Here is a 19,256-nt window from a genome sequence, read left to right as displayed (position 1 = left end):
GGAGATGACTAAAAGGGCCTATGAAGCTGAACCTTAACACATCAGAGTCAATGGCTGTACATAATCTATATCCATATCTATAATGTAATAACTCATGTGCAGTCTATTATTAATCATCTTTAAATATAGCATTCATAAACGAATGCTAAGTATTAGTAAAGGCAATCACTGTTTTGACTTCAGGTCTAAAGCTCAGAGCTTCTTAACGCGTCATTAGGAGCAGTTCAGAATATAACGTCACATTTTGTGCGCGTCAAACTAAAATTTGTTTGGCTAGACATAGACAATGCGTCAGCCAATTAAATTTCTTGGGTGTTTAAGTGCATGCCATGTTAGTTATCTGAATGAACGTCCTGATTAAACATTACAATATTTCTCGTGTGTTAGTGGGGGACGACACAGCGCAGTTTTTTTTGTTTCTGTACGCACCGCCGCGCGAGGGCGCTGTTTGTCTCGTCGGCGAGTGAACGCGCGCACTGAGCGGAAAAAAATGACGTAGCTAACAGAGTGTGCGCGCGACACAGGGGAGCTCCTGAGCTACGAAGTTTTTCGGATATGTACGCGAGGGCGTATTCGTCGATTTGCTGACTATTACGGCAGCCATAAAGCGTTTGTGTGGGTAATTAGAAAGTTTATTGTGCTACATTTGCAAATACATGCTTTAAAAAAAAAAAAAAAAACCTCGAACGCAAAAATAATGAGCCTCCGTGAATTCGTTCACATGGAAGAAAAAAAAATACAAAAACACCCGTTCGCTAGCAACCCGCTAGCTAGCTAAAGCAATCTCAGGTACTGCTGAAAGAGTAGCTAGCTTAGCTAACCTATCCGATAGCTGTAGCCAGTTTGTCGAACACCGTTAATACACCATCATTTATTATTGTTATTATTACCCGCTCGCTTCGTGTGTAGGACTGAAATATGATCTAGAGTGAATGTAGGGACGCCTGAGGACGATGGCGTTTGTCTGGTTCTCAATGTTTTTCTGCCGCAGCACCGCTTAGCTAACACACACACACTATCACACATTCACAACAAAGAAATAGGAAGCACCGGGGAGGCGGTGTATGTGTGTGAGAGAGTCTTGCTGATTACTGGAGAAATGCAGATCATTTAAAGCAAAACGATCCCGTTAAAGTCTCATCATATCGGATCCTTCCTGTCGTCCTGAAGACTGGGCTCTACTCTCATAAACAAACACCTTTCCTAAATGGCAGTCAAGAACCGTTTATTCATTCATTTTCTTTTCTTTCTATTTTCTTTTATTTCTTTTATTTTTGCTGAAAGTGCATTAAAAGTCGTCTTGATCCAGTTTCCATCACATCTATGAGTCCAGATTACTGTCAGGTTTTAGATGCAGCCCTCACGTTATCTCCGTAAGTTTATTTTGATATGAGTAAGTCTTATTAAAACGACATTTCACCTCAGAAAGAAGGAAAAAATAAAAACCCCAATAAGTATGGTCTATTTGAAGAATATTCTGTAGTATTTTTGCTGACACGTGATCATCAGTGGGATTGTTTACGTTCTTACTGAGTCGGCTCAGGTTCATTACACTGAAAAAGTCCTGTTCATGGTTTTGGATTGTACGTCAACTAAAATGTTATAACTGTAGGATGGTATGAATGTCCCGGTCCACTATTGAATATCAGGACTGATGCTGGTTAAATCGTTGGATTCAAATCTGACTGGATTGTTTTCCAATCCAGTTCACTTGAGTGTTATGTTCACTACCATGATACACAATAGCTGAGATTCCATCCATGTATTTCTGTGTGAATTTTGGGAAAGCACATTAAACAACCACTGGATGGAAACATCAGATGCGAAGAAAATCTCCAGAATGAACATTTTAAAGAAAAAATTATGAGTTTAATTGAGGTGGAATTTTTTCTTATTCAGTAGGACGGAAACATGTTTACTGAATAAATCCCTCGATGCGTGTTAAAAAAGTCATGTGACTTCATAAACAAATCATGTGATTGGATTATTGTCACAGTAAAGTAAAAATGTCAGCGAGCGAGATGTGCCACTTTCCCCAGAAGTGACACATGGGATGGAAACACTGCTTTATTCTCAAATGTTTTATGTGATACTCTCAATTTTTCACAATACGTTAAATTCGCAACTTGGATGGAATCATAGCTAATGTTCTGTAGTATCAGACCAGTATCTGCTATCAGCCAGTACCCAGAATTTTTATATCAGAATCATGTACACTATATCTCTAGAAAATAAGCTTTGGTGTCTGTATCCTGCTCAGTATTGTGTATATATATTCACCACAGCTACCTCTGCTATACACATTATATTAAAAACATGTTTTTTCTTATAGGTGCCTGGCTGTTTGGTGAATAAGAGACTTGATGTCCAGAGGCTGAGAGGAGACAACAAGGATGTCTGAAGATCCCTTTTCATCTCCTGGATCAGAAGTTCTATCAGCAAACTTCAAGAAAAGGAAGTCGCGCTTCACGTTTTCTGAGGTTCAGCTTCTGCTGACTGAGGTGAAGAGAAATCGCCACATACTGGTTGGTCAGTATGATTATTAATTCTCAAACCCAGTTAAGCATCCCTGGAATTTACATGTCTTTTTTTGTGCTTTTCTTCAACATTTTTGATGTACTAGGTGTACACATAGAACCGTGCGCATCAAAATGCACGACAAACACTGTACCATCCATGGATATATACAGGTGCATCTCAAAAAATGTGAATATTGTGGAAAAGTTCATTTGTAATTTAATTCAAGAAGTGGAACATTCATATATTCTAGATTCATTAAACATAACGTGAAATATTTCAGGCCTTTTTTGTTTTAATCTTGATGATTACGACTTACAGCTCAAGGAAATAAAAAATCCAGTATCTCAAAATTTTAGAGAAAAGAATTTATAATACAGAAATGTCGAGCTTCTGAAAAGTATGTTAATTTATGCACTCAGTACTTGTTCGGGGCTTTTATCCTTTTGCACGAGTTACTGCATCAATGTGACGTAGCATGGAGGCAATCATGCTGTGGCACTGCTGAGGTGTTTTGGAAGACCAGGTTGCTCTGATAGCGGCCTTCAGCTCGTCTGTATTGTTGGGTCTGGTGCCTCTCATAGATTCTCTATGGTGTTCAGGTCAGGCGAGTTGGCTGGCCAATCAAGCACAGTAATACCATGGTCAGCAAACCAGTTACTAGTAGTTTTGGCACTGTCGGCAGGTGCCAAGTCCTGCTGGAAAAGGAAATCAGAATCTCCATAAAGCTTGTCCATAAAGCTGTAAAATCTCCTGGTAGACACTGTATTGACTCTCAACTTGAGAAAACACAGTGGACCAACACCAGCAGATGACATGGCACCCCAAATCCTCACTGACTGGAAACTTCACACTGGACTTCAAGCAACTTATATTTTGTGCCTATCCACTCTTTCTCCAGACTCTGGGACCTTGATTTCCAAATGAAATGCAAAATTTACTTTCATCTGAAAAGAGGACTTTGGACCAATGAGTGACGGTCCAGTTCTTTTTCTCCTTAACTAGGTAAGACGCATATGTATAAATTAACATTTTTCAGAAGGTTGGGATTTCCATATTATAAATTGTTTATTCTAATATTTTGAGATACTGGATTTATGATTAGCTGTAAGACGTAATAATCAACATTAAAACAAACAAGGCTTGAAATACTTCACTTTATGATTAATGAATCTAGAATATATGAAAGTTCCACTCCGTGAATAAAATTACAGAAAAAATGAACTTTTTCACGATATTCAAATTTTTTGAGATGCACCTGCATGTCCTCCAAACAGGTAAATTCAACCAGGGTGTCTCAAGTGATGTTAAGAAGCGAACATGGGCTGCTCTTGCAGCTAGCATCAACGAGATCAGTGAGTGTCACAGAGAGGTCATCGAGATTGTGAAGAAGTGGTCTGATCTCAAGTGCGACACCAAGCGCAAGGTGGCAGCCATGAGAGCTTCCGGCTTCTCTGCTGCCCGCATAACTGACGATCTTTCTCCTATCGAGAAAATGGTGCACCACATCCTCCAGCCTGGACCTGGGGAGAAGTTCCCACCGTCAGACAGCATTGCAGATGAGGACGAGGACAGTCAAGGTGCCTCTTGGATGCCACTGCACATCCCTGGTACGGCAAATGGCAGGCTGTCTATCAAGGCACAGGGCATGCCACATCACTCTGGGATGAGCAGCAAAGGAGACGCAGATCTGCCACTGGATATGCCATACAACTGTGAGTGCTTCCTTTAAGCTAACTGTTAACTAGGACTGGGTACAGAGTGCTTTGAAATTACAGCATCATTAATGGCGTTAAATGTGCTTGTTTATTTTGTTCATTTTACATTAATTGAAGTGCAGTACCAAACAACAAAAGGTAAATCCGCCCAGGAACTGTTCCTTAATCCTTAGTAAAAAGTTTGTTTAGTTAGAGTAGCACTGGGGGACAGAAAGTGCACAAATGGCAGTAATTTCATATCTGAGGCTGGAGTTTTTGGTCAAATCTGAAACTCTGCAAAATACAGTACAGTTCAGATTATGTAGCCCAAAGCTGTCATTAGTATACAGGACCTAACTTATCTTATTTGTAAATAGTCAACTATTTTCTTCGAAACCTGTTACATGTAAAATGTGATTGTTGCAGATAAAAAATGCTTGATTTTGTGGCGGCTTTTTTCAAAATTTGCATTTCAATTTGTGGAGATTTTTTGTGCTTTTGTGCAGAAAACTACTTGAATGGGTAAGATTGCACTTGCACTAAATTTTTTTGCTCGGTCTTTCGCAGTGATGTTTGTTGGTAAATGAGAGCTTTTAGCTGTACTCATGTTTGACGCACGGGAATCTAAGAGGGCTTTGACCAAATCCACGTTGTGATGACATAACATGACGCGTCTCGGCCCAAATCAGCGGAAAATCTGTGGTAATTTTGAAAAATTGCAAGCTCCTCGGAATATTGCGGAGTTTGCTTGATTTCACATTCATTTCTGCGATCGCAAAATTCTGGAGGGACTGACGAGCACTCACCATGAGAAAATCCTTACATGTGTAATATATCTGGCAAATAAACCTTATTTATGCGTCACTTTAAATAAAAACGTGTGTTGTCTGTGTTAATAGCAAAACAAAATTCAGTTTTACGGCTAAGTTTGGTTTAGGGTGTAAACTGAAGTGCTTCACCTCTGTGGCTCAAAGGAATATTCCCACTGTTTATCTTTTTAAAATTGTAGTGGTTTGAGGATTACAATTCAAGTACATTGTTTGATTAGGTGTGTTTTTGTTTTGACTTGTTTAGATTATTCTGCAGTGCCTCTTACTGACCTTGAGTATGAACCGTCAGGAACAGAAGGTAACGTGAACATTTTTGTTCTTCTTTTTATAGCAGTGGTATTCTGCTTTTTGGTTTGTATGTTTGTTTTGCATGTGTTAGATTTTTTTTTAATTATATTGATTTCTTGTATAACTTGCATATTATTGTGTTTCCTCCCTCATCAGACCAGGGCCTACGAGTCACTGAAGCAGAATATCAGAGTGAGCGAAACAAAATTTTCACTGACCCAGATACTGCTGACAAAGACAAGATTAAAAAACAAGAAACCCAGCCTAGAGCATCAAGCAATAGTACAGCTCATGCAGGAAGGTCTTCCCGTGTTGCTGTTTGTCATCTAGCATCACAAGGCGCAGGCAGTCTGCAGGAGCACCTTGCCAAGAGCGCTTCCCTCAGCCTGCAGGAGCAACAGGCCGCCACCGTGCTGATCGGGGCGCTGTCACGTTCACTGGAGTCGGTGGCCGAGTCGGTGCAGCAGCTGGTGCAGACGCAGCAGGAGTTTGCACAGGACACACTGCGTCTGCAGAGAGATACACTGCATGTGCTGCGTGACTTTTCCTCCACTGCACTGGCACTGATGCAGGACAAATCCAACGGCCACCCATAGCACCTGCATCTCACCTAAATGTAGTCTACACTAGTGATGGGCATTTCGAGCAAATTTGCTGTTGAGTACTTAAACCTATGAAAGGTTTAATCAGTTAACTGTTCTTTAACATAAAGTGGGTCATTTTGCATGAAGGTATTTTGCTTGACTTAATAGCACACATTTTTTAACAAACATTTTTTAGGCTCTGGGACAAAAACAACAGCCTGCTGACTAAATTTAAACGCACTCAGACATTAATTAGGTTATAATTTTATACTATATTTTAAAAAGTCCTTTGTAACGGCGTATTTTTCTTATTTCATTTTCCAGAGACACTTAACACGACATAAATGTGGCAGATATGGCTGGGATGCTGAAGGGGAAAAAACGCTAAATCTATTTTAACTGAAGCAAACTTGACACACTTAATAATCAAAAAAGCTTTATTAAATAGTTAACAAATATCCTAAAAAGAGAGAATAATTTAAAAATACAATGTCTATTTATGTAAAGTGCTTAGTTTGTGGTCACCATATAAATCATGGCATCTAAATTTGATTGTTTTTCCAATCTCTGTCTTTTAGTGGTGGAGAAAACACTCTGTTGGTACTGATGTGGTAGTCATGTATGAATATTGACTTGCTAAGTGATAGGTTCTTGTAGTTTTGCTGACCGACAAAGTTTGGATTTTACATTGCCTATTTTCAGAAAGATTAAAACATTGCCGTGCTTGGCTTTATCACCAGTGTACTGGCCGACAAGCACACTGTCACTCGTATGCTTCGTGGAGCTCCTGATGAAAATGACGGCGCATTTGTTGACCTGCTGCGCTGGTGACAATGCCAAGCACGGCAATGTTTAATCATTCATTTTTACAAAATGAGTGTACGTTTGGTTGTTACACGAGTACTCGATTAGTGCCCATCACTAGTCTACACACCTCAGCTTTAAGTTATAGGATGTTTTCTGGAGAACAGGGAGGGACTGTTGAACTAATGAACAGTATAGTTATATGCCTCAGGAGTATATAATAATAGTCCACTACAGCGTTCAGCTACCTCCCTCCCAGTGTTCATAGCGATCACAGGAATCATACATGCACTAATACTGCTTACTGTGTGCAGGAGACTTTTTAAATAAGCTCTCCCACATCTCCAGAAAGTAGTGATGCTGTTATGTTACAACTGGAAAGTAGCATTAGCACAGCAGACTGTTTCTCAGATCAGAGTTATCTCTTTGTTTAAAATCAATGACTGTTTGGACCAGCGATTAGACATGCCTACTTTAAATTGACAAAGCTTTATTTAATGATGCAATGTAAGTAAACTAACTTAAAGATCTGTAATAGTTTTAAATTATGAGTGAATTATGAGTCTATTTATCTGAAATGCCCAATTTATGGTATTGTAGATGCCATATGGATGTCTTAATTTGATGTTTCCCCTTTGTGACTGATGTGAATGATCAGCTTTTCAGTGTTTCATTTCTCACCAAAATGTTACAATTCAGATGTGAACAGAAATATTGAACATTGTGTGGAGCACATTTTTAGTAAATTTGCAGGTTTTCCAACCATTACCTTTGACCTTTAACTACCTTGAATTATTAAGCAGTTCCTTTTTTTTCTTTTTTTTTTTTCTTCTTTCTCTCTTTGTAGTTACAGGTGCCATGATATTTAATTCTGAAAGTTCTCAATAAGGATACCTTTGATACAGCTGCCACTGATTCCTTGTTGGTTGCTCTTCCAATAGTATAAACACTGTTAAATGTTGTCTGTAAAAACTACTGTAAAGATTGGATTAAAGCAGAATAATCATTTTGTCTCGACTACTGGTACTTTTCAAACCCGCTGTTATGAGGCTTCAAGACGTCGGTAGTGACCACTTTGTAATTTGATAAGAGGCTTTAATAAATAATGGAGCTTTTTCTAGGATCTCCATAACCAGTGTTGTTCCTGTTTGCTCTTTGAAAGACAGAGGCACAACACTGTGTTGAGGAAAAACACAAAAACTGCTTCTGCCTTTTGGAACAGTGCCATTATTTGGTCTGAATATGAATCCTGAATAGTAAGTATTTGTAGCCTTTTATTTAGTCTGGGGTTTTTTTGTCCCTTGCTGTGTTGTATTTTATATTGAAGTTAAGAATTTTTCATCATGTTGCTAAAAGCACAAGGAATCCGGATGTGCTTTATTGTCTGAGTGTAACGCCTTGTTAGCCTTTTGTTTTTATCATGAAAGTATACATTGTAGGGTAGAAATGATTTTGAAGAAGCATTTATTGCATAATTCATGAGCAAAATTGATCTACATGGTGCGATTGTACATGTCTGTGAAATTAGAAAGCATTGCTGTGTGGTGTTCTGTTCCTCAGTTCTTACAGTTTTGTGTGTGCTCGGTGTGTTGGCATCAGGAAAAGAAATACAAGCTGCAAAAGGATTGTTTGCATTTGTGTTATGCTTTCTCTTAGTGACTACCTTTTCAAGCTTCTGCTGATTGGAGACTCTGGTGTCGGGAAGTCATGTCTACTGTTGCGTTTTGCTGTAAGTCAAAAAGTCAATACGCAGTGAAACATGATATTAGACTAGACTGGATGTCAGGTCTCATGCGAATAAATTACACAGTCAAATTAAATTCTCACTCCAATATCTGTTAAATGGATTTGTTGCATTTGGATAGATTTGTTTTTAATTATTTCTCAACGTTGCTGCATTCTGATGCCAACAGGACGACACCTATACTGAAAGCTACATCAGCACGATAGGGGTTGACTTCAAAATCAGGACTATTGAAATGGACAGGAAGATAGTTAAACTGCAGATTGTGAGTAAAGAATTCACTGTGCTGTAGCATTTTATTCTTCGCTGGGTCTCTATAAGCTGGCATTAATTTGACATTCGCCAGGTTTTACAGTGAAGACAGGCCACACAAGTAAAATGAGTTCTTATTTTTTATTTCACATTTAGTACCAGTAATCTTGCAATTACAAATGTCATAGTTTTGATCTGTTAATAAAGCTTGGAATATACATTATCAGTAATCATTCTAAATTCTTATATTGATTGATTTTCATTACAGTGGGATACGGCTGGTCAGGAGAGATTTCGCACTATTACCTCCAGCTATTACCGAGGTGCGCATGGGATTATCATTGTATATGATGTTACTGACCAGGTAATAACCATAATAATAGGGTAATAACAAAAAACTTTTGTGAGACTTTCAGAGATTTATTGTTCTTTGTAATTGCAGGAGTCCTTCAACAATGTAAAGCAGTGGTTGGAGGAGATCGATCGCTATGCATGTGAAAATGTCTCAAAGTTGCTGGTGGGGAACAAAAGTGATTTAACTTCAAAAAAGGTGGTGGACTTCACTACAGCAAAGGTATCTGCTCAAACCTATGCTTATAAGTCAGAAGTATTTATAAGGTATTTTTAATATATTTAAGTTTTTATTTTTATTTTATTGTATTATTATTATTATTATTATTATTTTACTAAAACTGAAGATTATGGGGCAAAAGGAAAGAAAGTAACCAAAGGATGTTTTTGGTTTTGTAAACATTCTCAGGTGTACAGGCCAAAAACTTTCAGCCAGAAGTATGTAGATACCTTACCATCACACCCATTTGTGCTTGTTGAACATCCCATTCCAGGTTTAGTCCTCCTTACTGTTATAATCACCTCCACTCTTCTGAAAAGGTTTTCCACTAGATTTAGGAGCATGGCTCCGGGGATTTGCCCATTCGTCCACAAGAGAATTAGTGAAATCAGGCACAAGAATGATGTCGTCGTTTCAGTTCATCCCAAAGTGTTCATTGGGGTTGAGGTCAGGGCTCTGTGCAGGCCACTCAAATTCTTCCACTCCAGCCTTGGCAAAACATGTCTTCATGGACCTCACTGTGTGCACAGGGGCATTGTCGTACCGGAACAGGTTTGGGTCACTTAGTTCCAATTAAGGGAAATTGTAATGCAACAACATATGAAGACATCCTATACAGTTATGAGCTTCCAACTTTGTGGCAACAGTTTGGGGAAGACCCACATATGGGTGTGATGGTCAGGTGCTCACAAACTTTTGGCCATATAGTACATGTCCATATTTTCTGAACAAAAATATCAATTTCACTTTGGATTTTTGTTGCAAAACATGGTGGGGAACTGTTCTTGTATAGTACTGTTACTATATATACCATTGTATTATTGTTATTTTTAGAGGGCCAAGCATCGAAGGTGCATAGGCAGCCTCTTCTTCTTTCTTCTTCTGCAAGGTTGTCTATGGCAGCCATAGAATTGTCTGGTAAAAAGCTGTAAAATTTGGTACTCTGATTGGGGAGGGTCTAAGGAACATTCTGACCAGATTTGGGCCAGGTGTTGCCAATGCTCTAGCACCACCATAGGGTCAAATTTGGGCCTAATTTGGAAGTATGTTTATGGTCCTAACTTGAACCGTGTGTCCATAATCCCTAGATTCCCCGGGTCAAGGTGAGTTCAATGCACCCTATTACATCTATTTCTACCTAATTAGATTTTCCACAATCTTAGATTTTGTCAAAAACTATTTGTTCATTACTACTTCTATAAATTTTGTCCTGTCATCACCAAATTTGGCACACATCAGATTTGTCCAAAGTTTTTCTATCATTATCATGATGGACAGTTTGGAACCACTTTACCTATCCCATGGCCTAGTTCTGTTACATTTACATACTTTTACATATATGTACTGCATTTAGCCTTTCATAATATTGGTACAACCTTTTTCCAGGAATTTGCTGAGACACTTAAAATCCCATTCCTTGAGACAAGTGCAAAGAATGCAAGCAATGTGGAGAAGGCATTTTTAACGATGGCCTCTGAAATCCAGAAGCGAGTCGTGGAAGACAAGGTTCAGAACGAGACAGTCAAAGTTGGAAAAATCAATAGTGCTCCTCTGTGGCATGGAGCTCAGAAAACAACGGCTGAGGAGGTCAACACTTGCTGTTAGTGCTAACGGATTGGAGTATGTTCAGGGGATTTACATATTTAAAAAGAATATTTTGTGGACTAATTGTATTTCACAATTTATATTGATTGATGTTTTATGTCTCTTTATGAATTTATGAATATGCTGTAAACCTCCTCACTGTGTTGCATACTGTTTTGAAGGTCCTAAGTGTCAGATTAAACACGCATAGTAATAATGATGGGCACAGATATTTAGCGAACACATTATTTTAAAGAGTGAAATATTAGTTTATTGCTTATAAATGATAACTAAAACACTAAAATCCATATTATATTAATCTAATGAATTTGGGCATTTAATATACAGTATATTTACCCCGTCACTCTCTATCTTAAACTGCCAGGACCCGTCATAAGATACAGATTTCTATTCCTCACTCTCATAACTACATACAGTTGTGCTCATAAATTTACATTTGCATGATCTGCAAATTGTTTTTGTTTTAATAAGAGAGATCATTAAAATTGCTTTTTATTTTTTTATTTCAAACTGCTCTGAATAAGCTATTTCACATAACAGATGTTTACATATAGTCCACAAGACACAATAATAACTGTATTTACACAAAGAACCCATTCAAAATTATGCATACCCTTGGTTCTTAAGCCTTTGTTTTGTGAAAGTTCATGAGTCCCTTGTTTGTACTGAGCAGTTAAACTGCCCACGGTTCTTCAGAAAAATCCTCCAGGTCCTGCACATTCTTTACTTTTCCAGCATCTTTTGCTTATTTTACCTCTTTCCAGCAGTGGTTATATTATGTTTATATCCATCTTTTCACACTTAGGACAATTGAAGGATTCATACAAAGCTATTACATAAGGTGCAAATATTCACTGATGCTCAAGAAGGCAACACGATACATTAAGAACAGGATGATATGTACACTGATCTTCCTGTTCAAAAGTTTACACCCCCTGGCTCTTAATGTATATAAGAGTATGTAAACTTTTGTACTTGTTCATTTGTGTAAATTTGGTTATTATTGTGCCTTGTGGCACTATATGTAAACATCTATGTGAAATAGCTTGTTCTCGGCAGTATGAAATAAAAAACAAAATGCCACTTTTATGATCCCTCTGATTTTATTATTTTTTAAAAATTATTAACATTTTGCAGATTCTGCAATGTTATGTAAATTTATGAGCACAGCCGTACAATTTCTATTAGTTTCACTGTATTCTAGTAGAAAGCAAGTCATTGAATAATATGTTTTATTTATGATACTGTAAATAACTGTATAAGCTGGGCCTTTAAGGAGTTAAACAGGAAATGGTGTTTTTGAGTCCAAAGTGGCTTCTACTAGTGGTTGTTGGCCTGTTTTGCATTTGTCAGTGTAAACAGTGTAAAATACCATTCATCAGAATGCCAAAGAAACAGAACAATAACACAATTTAGAAAGTACAAGATGAGTTTTTGATCATGTGGGCCATTGTCTATTCGACTAGATGGATTATAAATTAAAATATCTAAAATACGGGGCCTTAAATTTTGATTTAAAAAATATCCAATTTCTTTACAGCAATGTACTTTTTCTACAAAATATTTTAATATTCAAAAGATTTATAAGATTATCTGGGGATACTTTAGTAGCTATTTTGTGATTTGTCTCGGATAACCCAAAAATAATACATTTAATAAACATGTATGATCATTTTGGACATTTTCAAATTTGAACCTAATAAGACAAACAAGCAAATAATGTACGGTGCACAAAGTTTTGTTGTTCTTAATTTTTTTTTCCCCCTGTGGTTGAGTTAAGCTTTCAGGCAAAACTCCTGATAGTCTCACACTTTTATTCTGATAAACAAATTAATTAAGCTTGTTTCTGTTTGTATACAGTATTTGTATGCAAGGTTTCAGTGTGCTGGTAAAGCATTATTTACTTCACAGTTCTGTCTGGCTTCATAAAATTAATAAATGAATATGGCTAGTAGGTTGAGATGAAAATATAAGCAATTACAAATAGAAGCGCCCTCCCTCGGACGAAGCATGAACTACCATGTGCATAAGAGTATACACCAAAGAAAAGGTAAAATCATTCAGTACAAAGATTATTAGCCACAAAAACAAAGCTGTAATATTCTCCACACATCTTTCATTAAACACTATTAACTGGTAAATATAACTTTTTAAAAAATTACAATGAAGAGTAACTGCATAATCAGATAATCTTTGTATATTACAATGAATCTGATTGGTCAGAAGGTGTTGATTAATTTTCTATCACAGCAGTTCTATCAGTAGTTCTGAATGTAATTCTAATAATGGGTTTCTATTAATGTTATCCTTATTGTTTCTATAGTAACCGCTAATCCACAGGGACTTGTATGACAGACACCACATAATCTAATAATAAAGTGACTAAAAATGTGCTGCTACTAAACAAACAAACAAAGTATAACAGTTGATATTGTGAAGCTTTCTTTAAGGAAACATTAATTTGTCGTTTGTGGAAGGAGTCTCCAGTGTCAGGATAGGCAAGTTTGTGCATTCCGCTTTCTTAAAATAAGTCAATTAAACACCTGTGAGGGAACGACTGTTTATAGTCGCTATAATGTGACTGATAACAGGAACTAACTTGTTTCTTGGATGTACGACAACATTAAATGTGACCATATAAACTGATAGAAAATACAACATGCTGTAATTAAATTCATTTTTAAAAATCTAACCATTCACAAATTGCTGATGTTTAAGAGGAATAAAACATTTCAGAGTGTGCTCTTACATGAAAATAATCAACTTCAGGGTGCTAATGTATCACATCATGCTGCCACTGAGTATTTTCCTTTGTGAATAGCATATTCCAATTATTTTTATTCCTTACATTTTAAACTGATATATTACTCTGTACAATTAGTGTAAGCAAATCAAAGGGTATAATGTATTATGTCAAGCATTTTGCTGGTGCTTGAGCAATAATAAAAGGCAGTAACGGTCACTCATAACCAAGACTTCTTGCTGCTCAACTTAGCTATGTTGGCTGATTTTATTCCTGTGCACTTTTTTTCTTCTGGGTTTGTCCTCGAGGTGCACTCTAGTGTTGAGTCTGTCTCAAAAGAAATGGATGGTCCATGTGAGAGCAAGGCAGTGGCTGTCTTCTCCTGGGACAGAGTGGCTGAAGAGGAGGACTGCAGAATCAGCCTGCCTCGCATTGAATGACTGAGCCTAAGCTGCAAAGGACTGTGGGAAACATGCAGTTTCCTTTTAGATTCACAACACCGTAAACATGCTGTATATAATATGCGGAAGATATAGACCCAGCCTAGATAGTGAAGCTCAGCGATGTTGAGAAGAAAGCAGCCGAGACTAGTGCTGAACATGAAGTTTAGGAATATGGTCTTCTCAGTAGCACGTGACACAAAGCAGTCAGTTCGAGTTGGGCATGGGTAGGCCTTGCAGCGAAACAGAAATGGCACCTTAAATCCAAACATATAGTATTGACCCACCAGGAACATGATCTCTAGAATGGATCGAAGAACCACATGGACAATGTATATCAATAAAATCGGGCCCGAATATTCCGTAGGGTCCTTGCCAACCTCTCTGTCATCATCCTGCAGGAGGCTCTTCTCCATACACTCCTCCTCACTGGGACTTTCCTCATCTTGTAACCCATTTGATGGCTTACCTCCCAAATAAACGTCACCTTCTCCACCCGACTGCCTGACATACTCAACATGTGGGTGGTGGAGCTGGGGTCGCTCTGTCCGAGCCTTCTCATCTGTGGTAATTTTGTGGAGAGCATAGATGATATAGAAGATGGATGGTGTAGAGACCAGGACAATCTGGAAGACCCAGAAGCGCAGATGTGAGACTGGCGCAAACGTGTCGTAGCAGACGTTGTTGCAGCCCGGCTGGAGTGTGTTGCAGATGAACTTGGACTGCTCGTCACTGTACACTGCATCTCCTATCTGAGTCACCAGCAGGATTCGGAAGATCAGCAACACGGTCAGCCAGATCTTCCCGATCACTGTGGAGTGGTTCTGAACCTCCACTAGGAAGCGTCCCAGAATTGACCAGTCTCCCATGCTTTACACTGTGAGGGCAAAAGAGCTGGCTTATAATGAATGAAAAACCCTTGTAGAAATACTCCAGCATTTTTCAAATCTGATCTCTATCCACTGTATCGGTTGTGTATATGTAATTACCACAGATATTAATCTAAGGGAATTTGAGGAATCAATAGACCATTAGAATTATGCAAATTTAGAAAATGTCCCATCAATGATGAATCCCCCAACCTCTTACTTAGTGTCCCTTGGATGAAGCCGTGATTAGGATAACGCCGTTGCTGAAGATAATAAAGAATGACGCACATGTAAATCAAAATCTACATTTATCTAATTCTTTTAGGGATTACTATTTTATTTCACATTTACATTATAGTGTGGGTTTGATTATGCATGAATACTCAAAATTGCTTGTGCTGAAAGCTGCATAAAACTATAAACTACATAATGCTGAGACATTCTCTTTCTCATTCTAAATGCTTTATTGTTGGAGTATGATGGTTATAATTTCATTCATCATCATTTATACATCTTCAGTAACTGCTTTATCCTGGTCAGGGTTGTTGTGAATGTGGAGACTATTTAGCATATACATACCATGCACGTATATGTACTCCTCTCTGGGGGCATTTTAGAGTTAAACGTTTACCAAAATGTTTTAGAGAGGTAGGAAGAAACCCATACAGACATAAGGAGAACATGTGAAACAGTAACCTGAGCTCAGGATGATACCGGGGATCATTGACCTGTGAGGCAGAAACACTTTCTGCTGCACTGCAGTGCAAATCCTAATTTACAAATACTTTTGACATCCACTGTAAGTGTGTTTAGCATTCAAGGTACACATAAATGTGTGGAAATTCTTTTCTATGATAATCACACATATCCTACAGGTGTACTAAATAAAAAGGTAGAAAACTGCTGGAATGTTTTACACAATATAATATTATCCGATGCTTGTTCATTGAGAGCTACACGTATACAGTGGTTCTATAATATGTACCAACTTCTATAGCAACTTTTGTGTGTTACAGAAATAAATGTCAAGAGACCAAACTGTAATTTACATAGACATACAGAAAAAGGTAGACACTGACCTTGTGTGATTTGTCTCTGTTTGATCCCATACGCATGTCTACATTTGTAGAGAAGCCTGTCAGAGGGAATGAACTCCACTGAGCAAGCTCTGGAAGAATGGGCTGACTAAATGTATTCAGGCCTTCCACCCAATAATATAACTGTATTCAGACAAAGACTCCCAATGTACAACACAGCAAAGATTTAAAAGTACAATAGGAGGCAACGTCTCTGAAAGTCCATGAACAGTTAAAAACACCATTCAGAGGAATTTGCTGGAAGAGGTAACAATGCTACATCCCCAATTCTGAAAAAGTTGGGACAATATGGAAATGCAAAAAAAAAAAAAGTGTCATTTGAAAATTCAGTTCACCCTGTACTATATTGAAAACACATTATTAACACATTATCTGATGTTCTTTGTGAATTTAATTTCTTTTTGAAAATATACACTCATTTCAAATATGACGACTGCAACACACTCAAAAACGTTGGGAACAGTCAGTGTTTACCACTGTGTAACATCACCTTTTCTTTTAATAACACTTTTTAAGCATTTGGGCACTGAACACACCAGTTGTTTAAGTTTAGCAAGCAGAATCCCCCCCAGCCCCCACCCTCCCCCCCAGCCCCCATTCATCCATTATGCATTTCTTCAGCTACGCAGCTGTACAGTACCTTCGTTCGATTATTTTGCACTTTATAATGCGCCACACATTCTCAATCGGAGATAGGTCAGGAATGCAGGCAGGCCATACTAGCACCCACACTTTCTGTTTACACAACAATGTGCTTATAATTTGGTTTGGCGTTGTCCTGTTCTGGATGGCAGCATATGTTGCTCCAAAATGTGTACATATCTTTCTGCATTAATGGTGTCCTCACAGATGTGCAGGTTACCCATGCCATGGGCACTGACACAGCCCCATACCATGACAGACACTGGCCTTTGGACCTGATGCTGATAACCGCATGGATGGTCCTTATCCTCTTTACCCAAAGAACACGACGACTGTTTTTTAAAAAAAAAACTATTTGAAATGTTGACTCATCTGATCACAAAACACGATTCCACTATTCTACTGTCCATCTCAGATGAGACCGAGCCCAGAGAAGTCGGCGGCACTTCTGGACAGTGTTGATGTATGGCTTCTGCTTTGCACAGTAAAGTCTTAACTTGCATCTGTGGATGCAGTGGCGAATGGTGTTCACTGACAAAGGTTTACCAAAGTATTCCCGAACCCATTTCAGGATATCTGTTACAGAGTCATATTTTTAAGACAGTGACATCTGAGGGATCAGAGATTGCACATTCAGAAGTGGTTTTCGGCCTTGCCCTTTACGCACTGAGATTTGACCGGATTCCTTGAAACTTTTAATTATATTGTGCTCTGTAGAAGGTGAAATGCCAAAAATCCTACCGGTTTGTCTTTGGGGAATGTTGTTCTCAAAGTGTTGGATTATTCGCTGAGGCATCTCTTGGCAGATTGGCGAGCCTCGACCCATCCTTGCTCTTGAAGGACTAGGCCTTTTTTGGAGGCTCATTTTATACTATGATTAGATTATTGACACCTGTTTCACATCACCTTCATATTTTAACTTGTCACATCGCTATTAGTCCTAAATTGACCCTGTCCCAACTTTTTTTGGAAAGTGTTTCATGCATCAATTTCAAAATAAACGTTTACCTTAAAAAAAAAAACTGTGCAGTTGATTAGGTAAAACATCAAATACCTTGTCTTTATACGTTTTTTTTTTCTTTTCTTTTTTTCAAATACAAGTCAAAGTACATTTACAAATCACTCCACTTTATTTTTATTGGCATTTTCCTTACTGTCCCAACTTTTTCGGAATTGGGGTTGTAATTCATAAAGCATTTCTACCTCACTTAAACGTGTATGATTAAAATTGTAAACTATTTTCTAAAGTGACAAATGTAAATATATGTTACTCAACCCTAACCATTAATAAAACTGAAATAGTTGCATAGACAAAATTAAGTTAGACATGTAAAAACACAGAGGAATGCTTTTATCCAGATATTACCAGCAACTCAGCTCATCAGTATGATTTACAGTATATCCATTGAAATATCAAAACAGATGGTAGGTCCTAGTGGCTTCTCACTCCTCTTCTTTGAAACCTGATTGTCTTTTTGCAGTGTGTGAAAGAGTGAAGCGGTGAGTCAGTCACATGTTCACTCCAACATGATCACAGTCCTGCTATATACACTGCTGCTCAGGGGAGAAATGCCACTACTGCTGTTAAGAGGCCAGTGCTTACTGGCGTTTGTGGTTGGCTTGGAAAAGTTGAATTAACTGTCATGGGTGAAATCTGGGTTATTCCCATCACACCACATTTAATTATACTTTAGTTTTAGTTTATATATATATATATATATATATATATATATATATATATATATATATATATATATATATATATATATATATATATATTTATTTATTTATTTATTAAATACTGTTAAGTAAAGAATTCATTTTTCAATATTTTTGTGTCAAAATTATCAGCAATCACACACTTATGTTTTTGGTGAAGCCTCCCTTCACCAAATTTTTTTTACACTTGATATGTATCTTGAGTCATTTCTTGTTAAAAGATCAATTAATCATGTATTACCCTCAAACCAAGTTTTCGGTTAAAATCCTGTATATCCTGATGTATGTCCTCTTCCTGGCAAATTTCTAACTGTTCCAGGCGTTTTATTTATTTGTTTGTTTGTTTGTTTTTACTTTTTTTGCCACATGCAATGGCTTCTGGAGTCTGGGTGCAATTTTTTAAAATATATAATTTTTTTTAAAGATGACAAGTTGCTTGCATTTAATTCATATTCATCCTGACCTCGGGTTACTGTCTGTGTGGATTTTTGCACATTTTTGCTGTGTTCATGTGGGTTTCCTCTGGGTTCTCCGGTTTCCTCTCACCACCCAGAAACATGCAGGTACATGAACTGGTTACACTGTAACAGTAAATTCCCTGTAATTTGTAACTGAGACTGTGTGTGTGCGCGCATGGTGCTCTGTGATGGACTGGTGTCCCAAGCATTCTGGGTGAATTCGCTAACTTTGCACCGAAACGGTTACTGAAGATTAATGGAATGTCAAACTGATAGAATTTAATTTGAATATTTTTAAGGTTTCACATTTTTAGTGGAAAATACTAGCATCGAAGAAGAGGTTCTTGTGAGAATGTTTTTTGTTAGAGCTAAGATGAATAGTTTCTTCAGTTGTTT

General features: G+C 37.7%; 3 protein-coding genes across 10 annotated transcripts; 2 read left to right on the top strand and 1 right to left on the bottom strand.

Moving 5' to 3' along the window:
• The first annotated feature begins 456 nt into the window (after nt 1-456).
• On the top strand, nt 457-7,731 carry zgc:113149 (Myb_DNA-bind_5 domain-containing protein). 8 transcript variants are annotated; one of them, XM_017491523.3, is made up of 6 exons: nt 457-619; nt 1,285-1,373; nt 2,333-2,529; nt 3,795-4,232; nt 5,289-5,342; nt 5,489-7,731. In XM_017491523.3, the coding sequence occupies exons 3-6, from the start codon at nt 2,394-2,396 to the stop codon at nt 5,926-5,928; spliced, it is 1,068 nt and encodes a 355-aa protein (XP_017347012.1). In that variant the 5' UTR covers nt 457-619; nt 1,285-1,373; nt 2,333-2,393; the 3' UTR covers nt 5,929-7,731. The 8 variants fall into 8 exon arrangements, with proteins under 8 accessions (XP_017347012.1, XP_053543581.1, XP_017347013.1 ...); XM_053687606.1 differs by having other exon boundaries at nt 457-789; XM_017491524.3 differs by lacking the exon at nt 1,285-1,373.
• A 110-nt stretch (nt 7,732-7,841) lies between these two features.
• Nucleotides 7,842-13,751, top strand: zgc:171927 (Rab1_Ypt1 domain-containing protein). The gene is made up of 6 exons (XM_017491526.3): nt 7,842-7,976; nt 8,377-8,449; nt 8,634-8,729; nt 8,985-9,080; nt 9,159-9,290; nt 10,674-13,751. The coding sequence occupies exons 1-6, from the start codon at nt 7,963-7,965 to the stop codon at nt 10,890-10,892; spliced, it is 630 nt and encodes a 209-aa protein (XP_017347015.1). The 5' UTR covers nt 7,842-7,962; the 3' UTR covers nt 10,893-13,751.
• Nucleotides 13,752-13,855: 104 nt separating this feature from the next.
• Nucleotides 13,856-14,946, bottom strand: LOC108278276 (gap junction delta-2 protein). The gene has a single exon (XM_047161332.2). It carries the CDS (start codon nt 14,942-14,944, stop codon nt 13,856-13,858), a length of 1,089 nt encoding a protein of 362 aa, XP_047017288.1. The 5' UTR covers nt 14,945-14,946.
• Nucleotides 14,947-19,256: the final 4,310 nt, after the last annotated feature.

Source organism: Ictalurus punctatus, chromosome 17 (assembly GCF_001660625.3).
Source record: "Ictalurus punctatus breed USDA103 chromosome 17, Coco_2.0, whole genome shotgun sequence".
Taxonomy (NCBI): Eukaryota; Metazoa; Chordata; class Actinopteri; order Siluriformes; family Ictaluridae; genus Ictalurus; species Ictalurus punctatus.
This window is presented reverse-complemented; position numbering and strand designations above follow the sequence as displayed.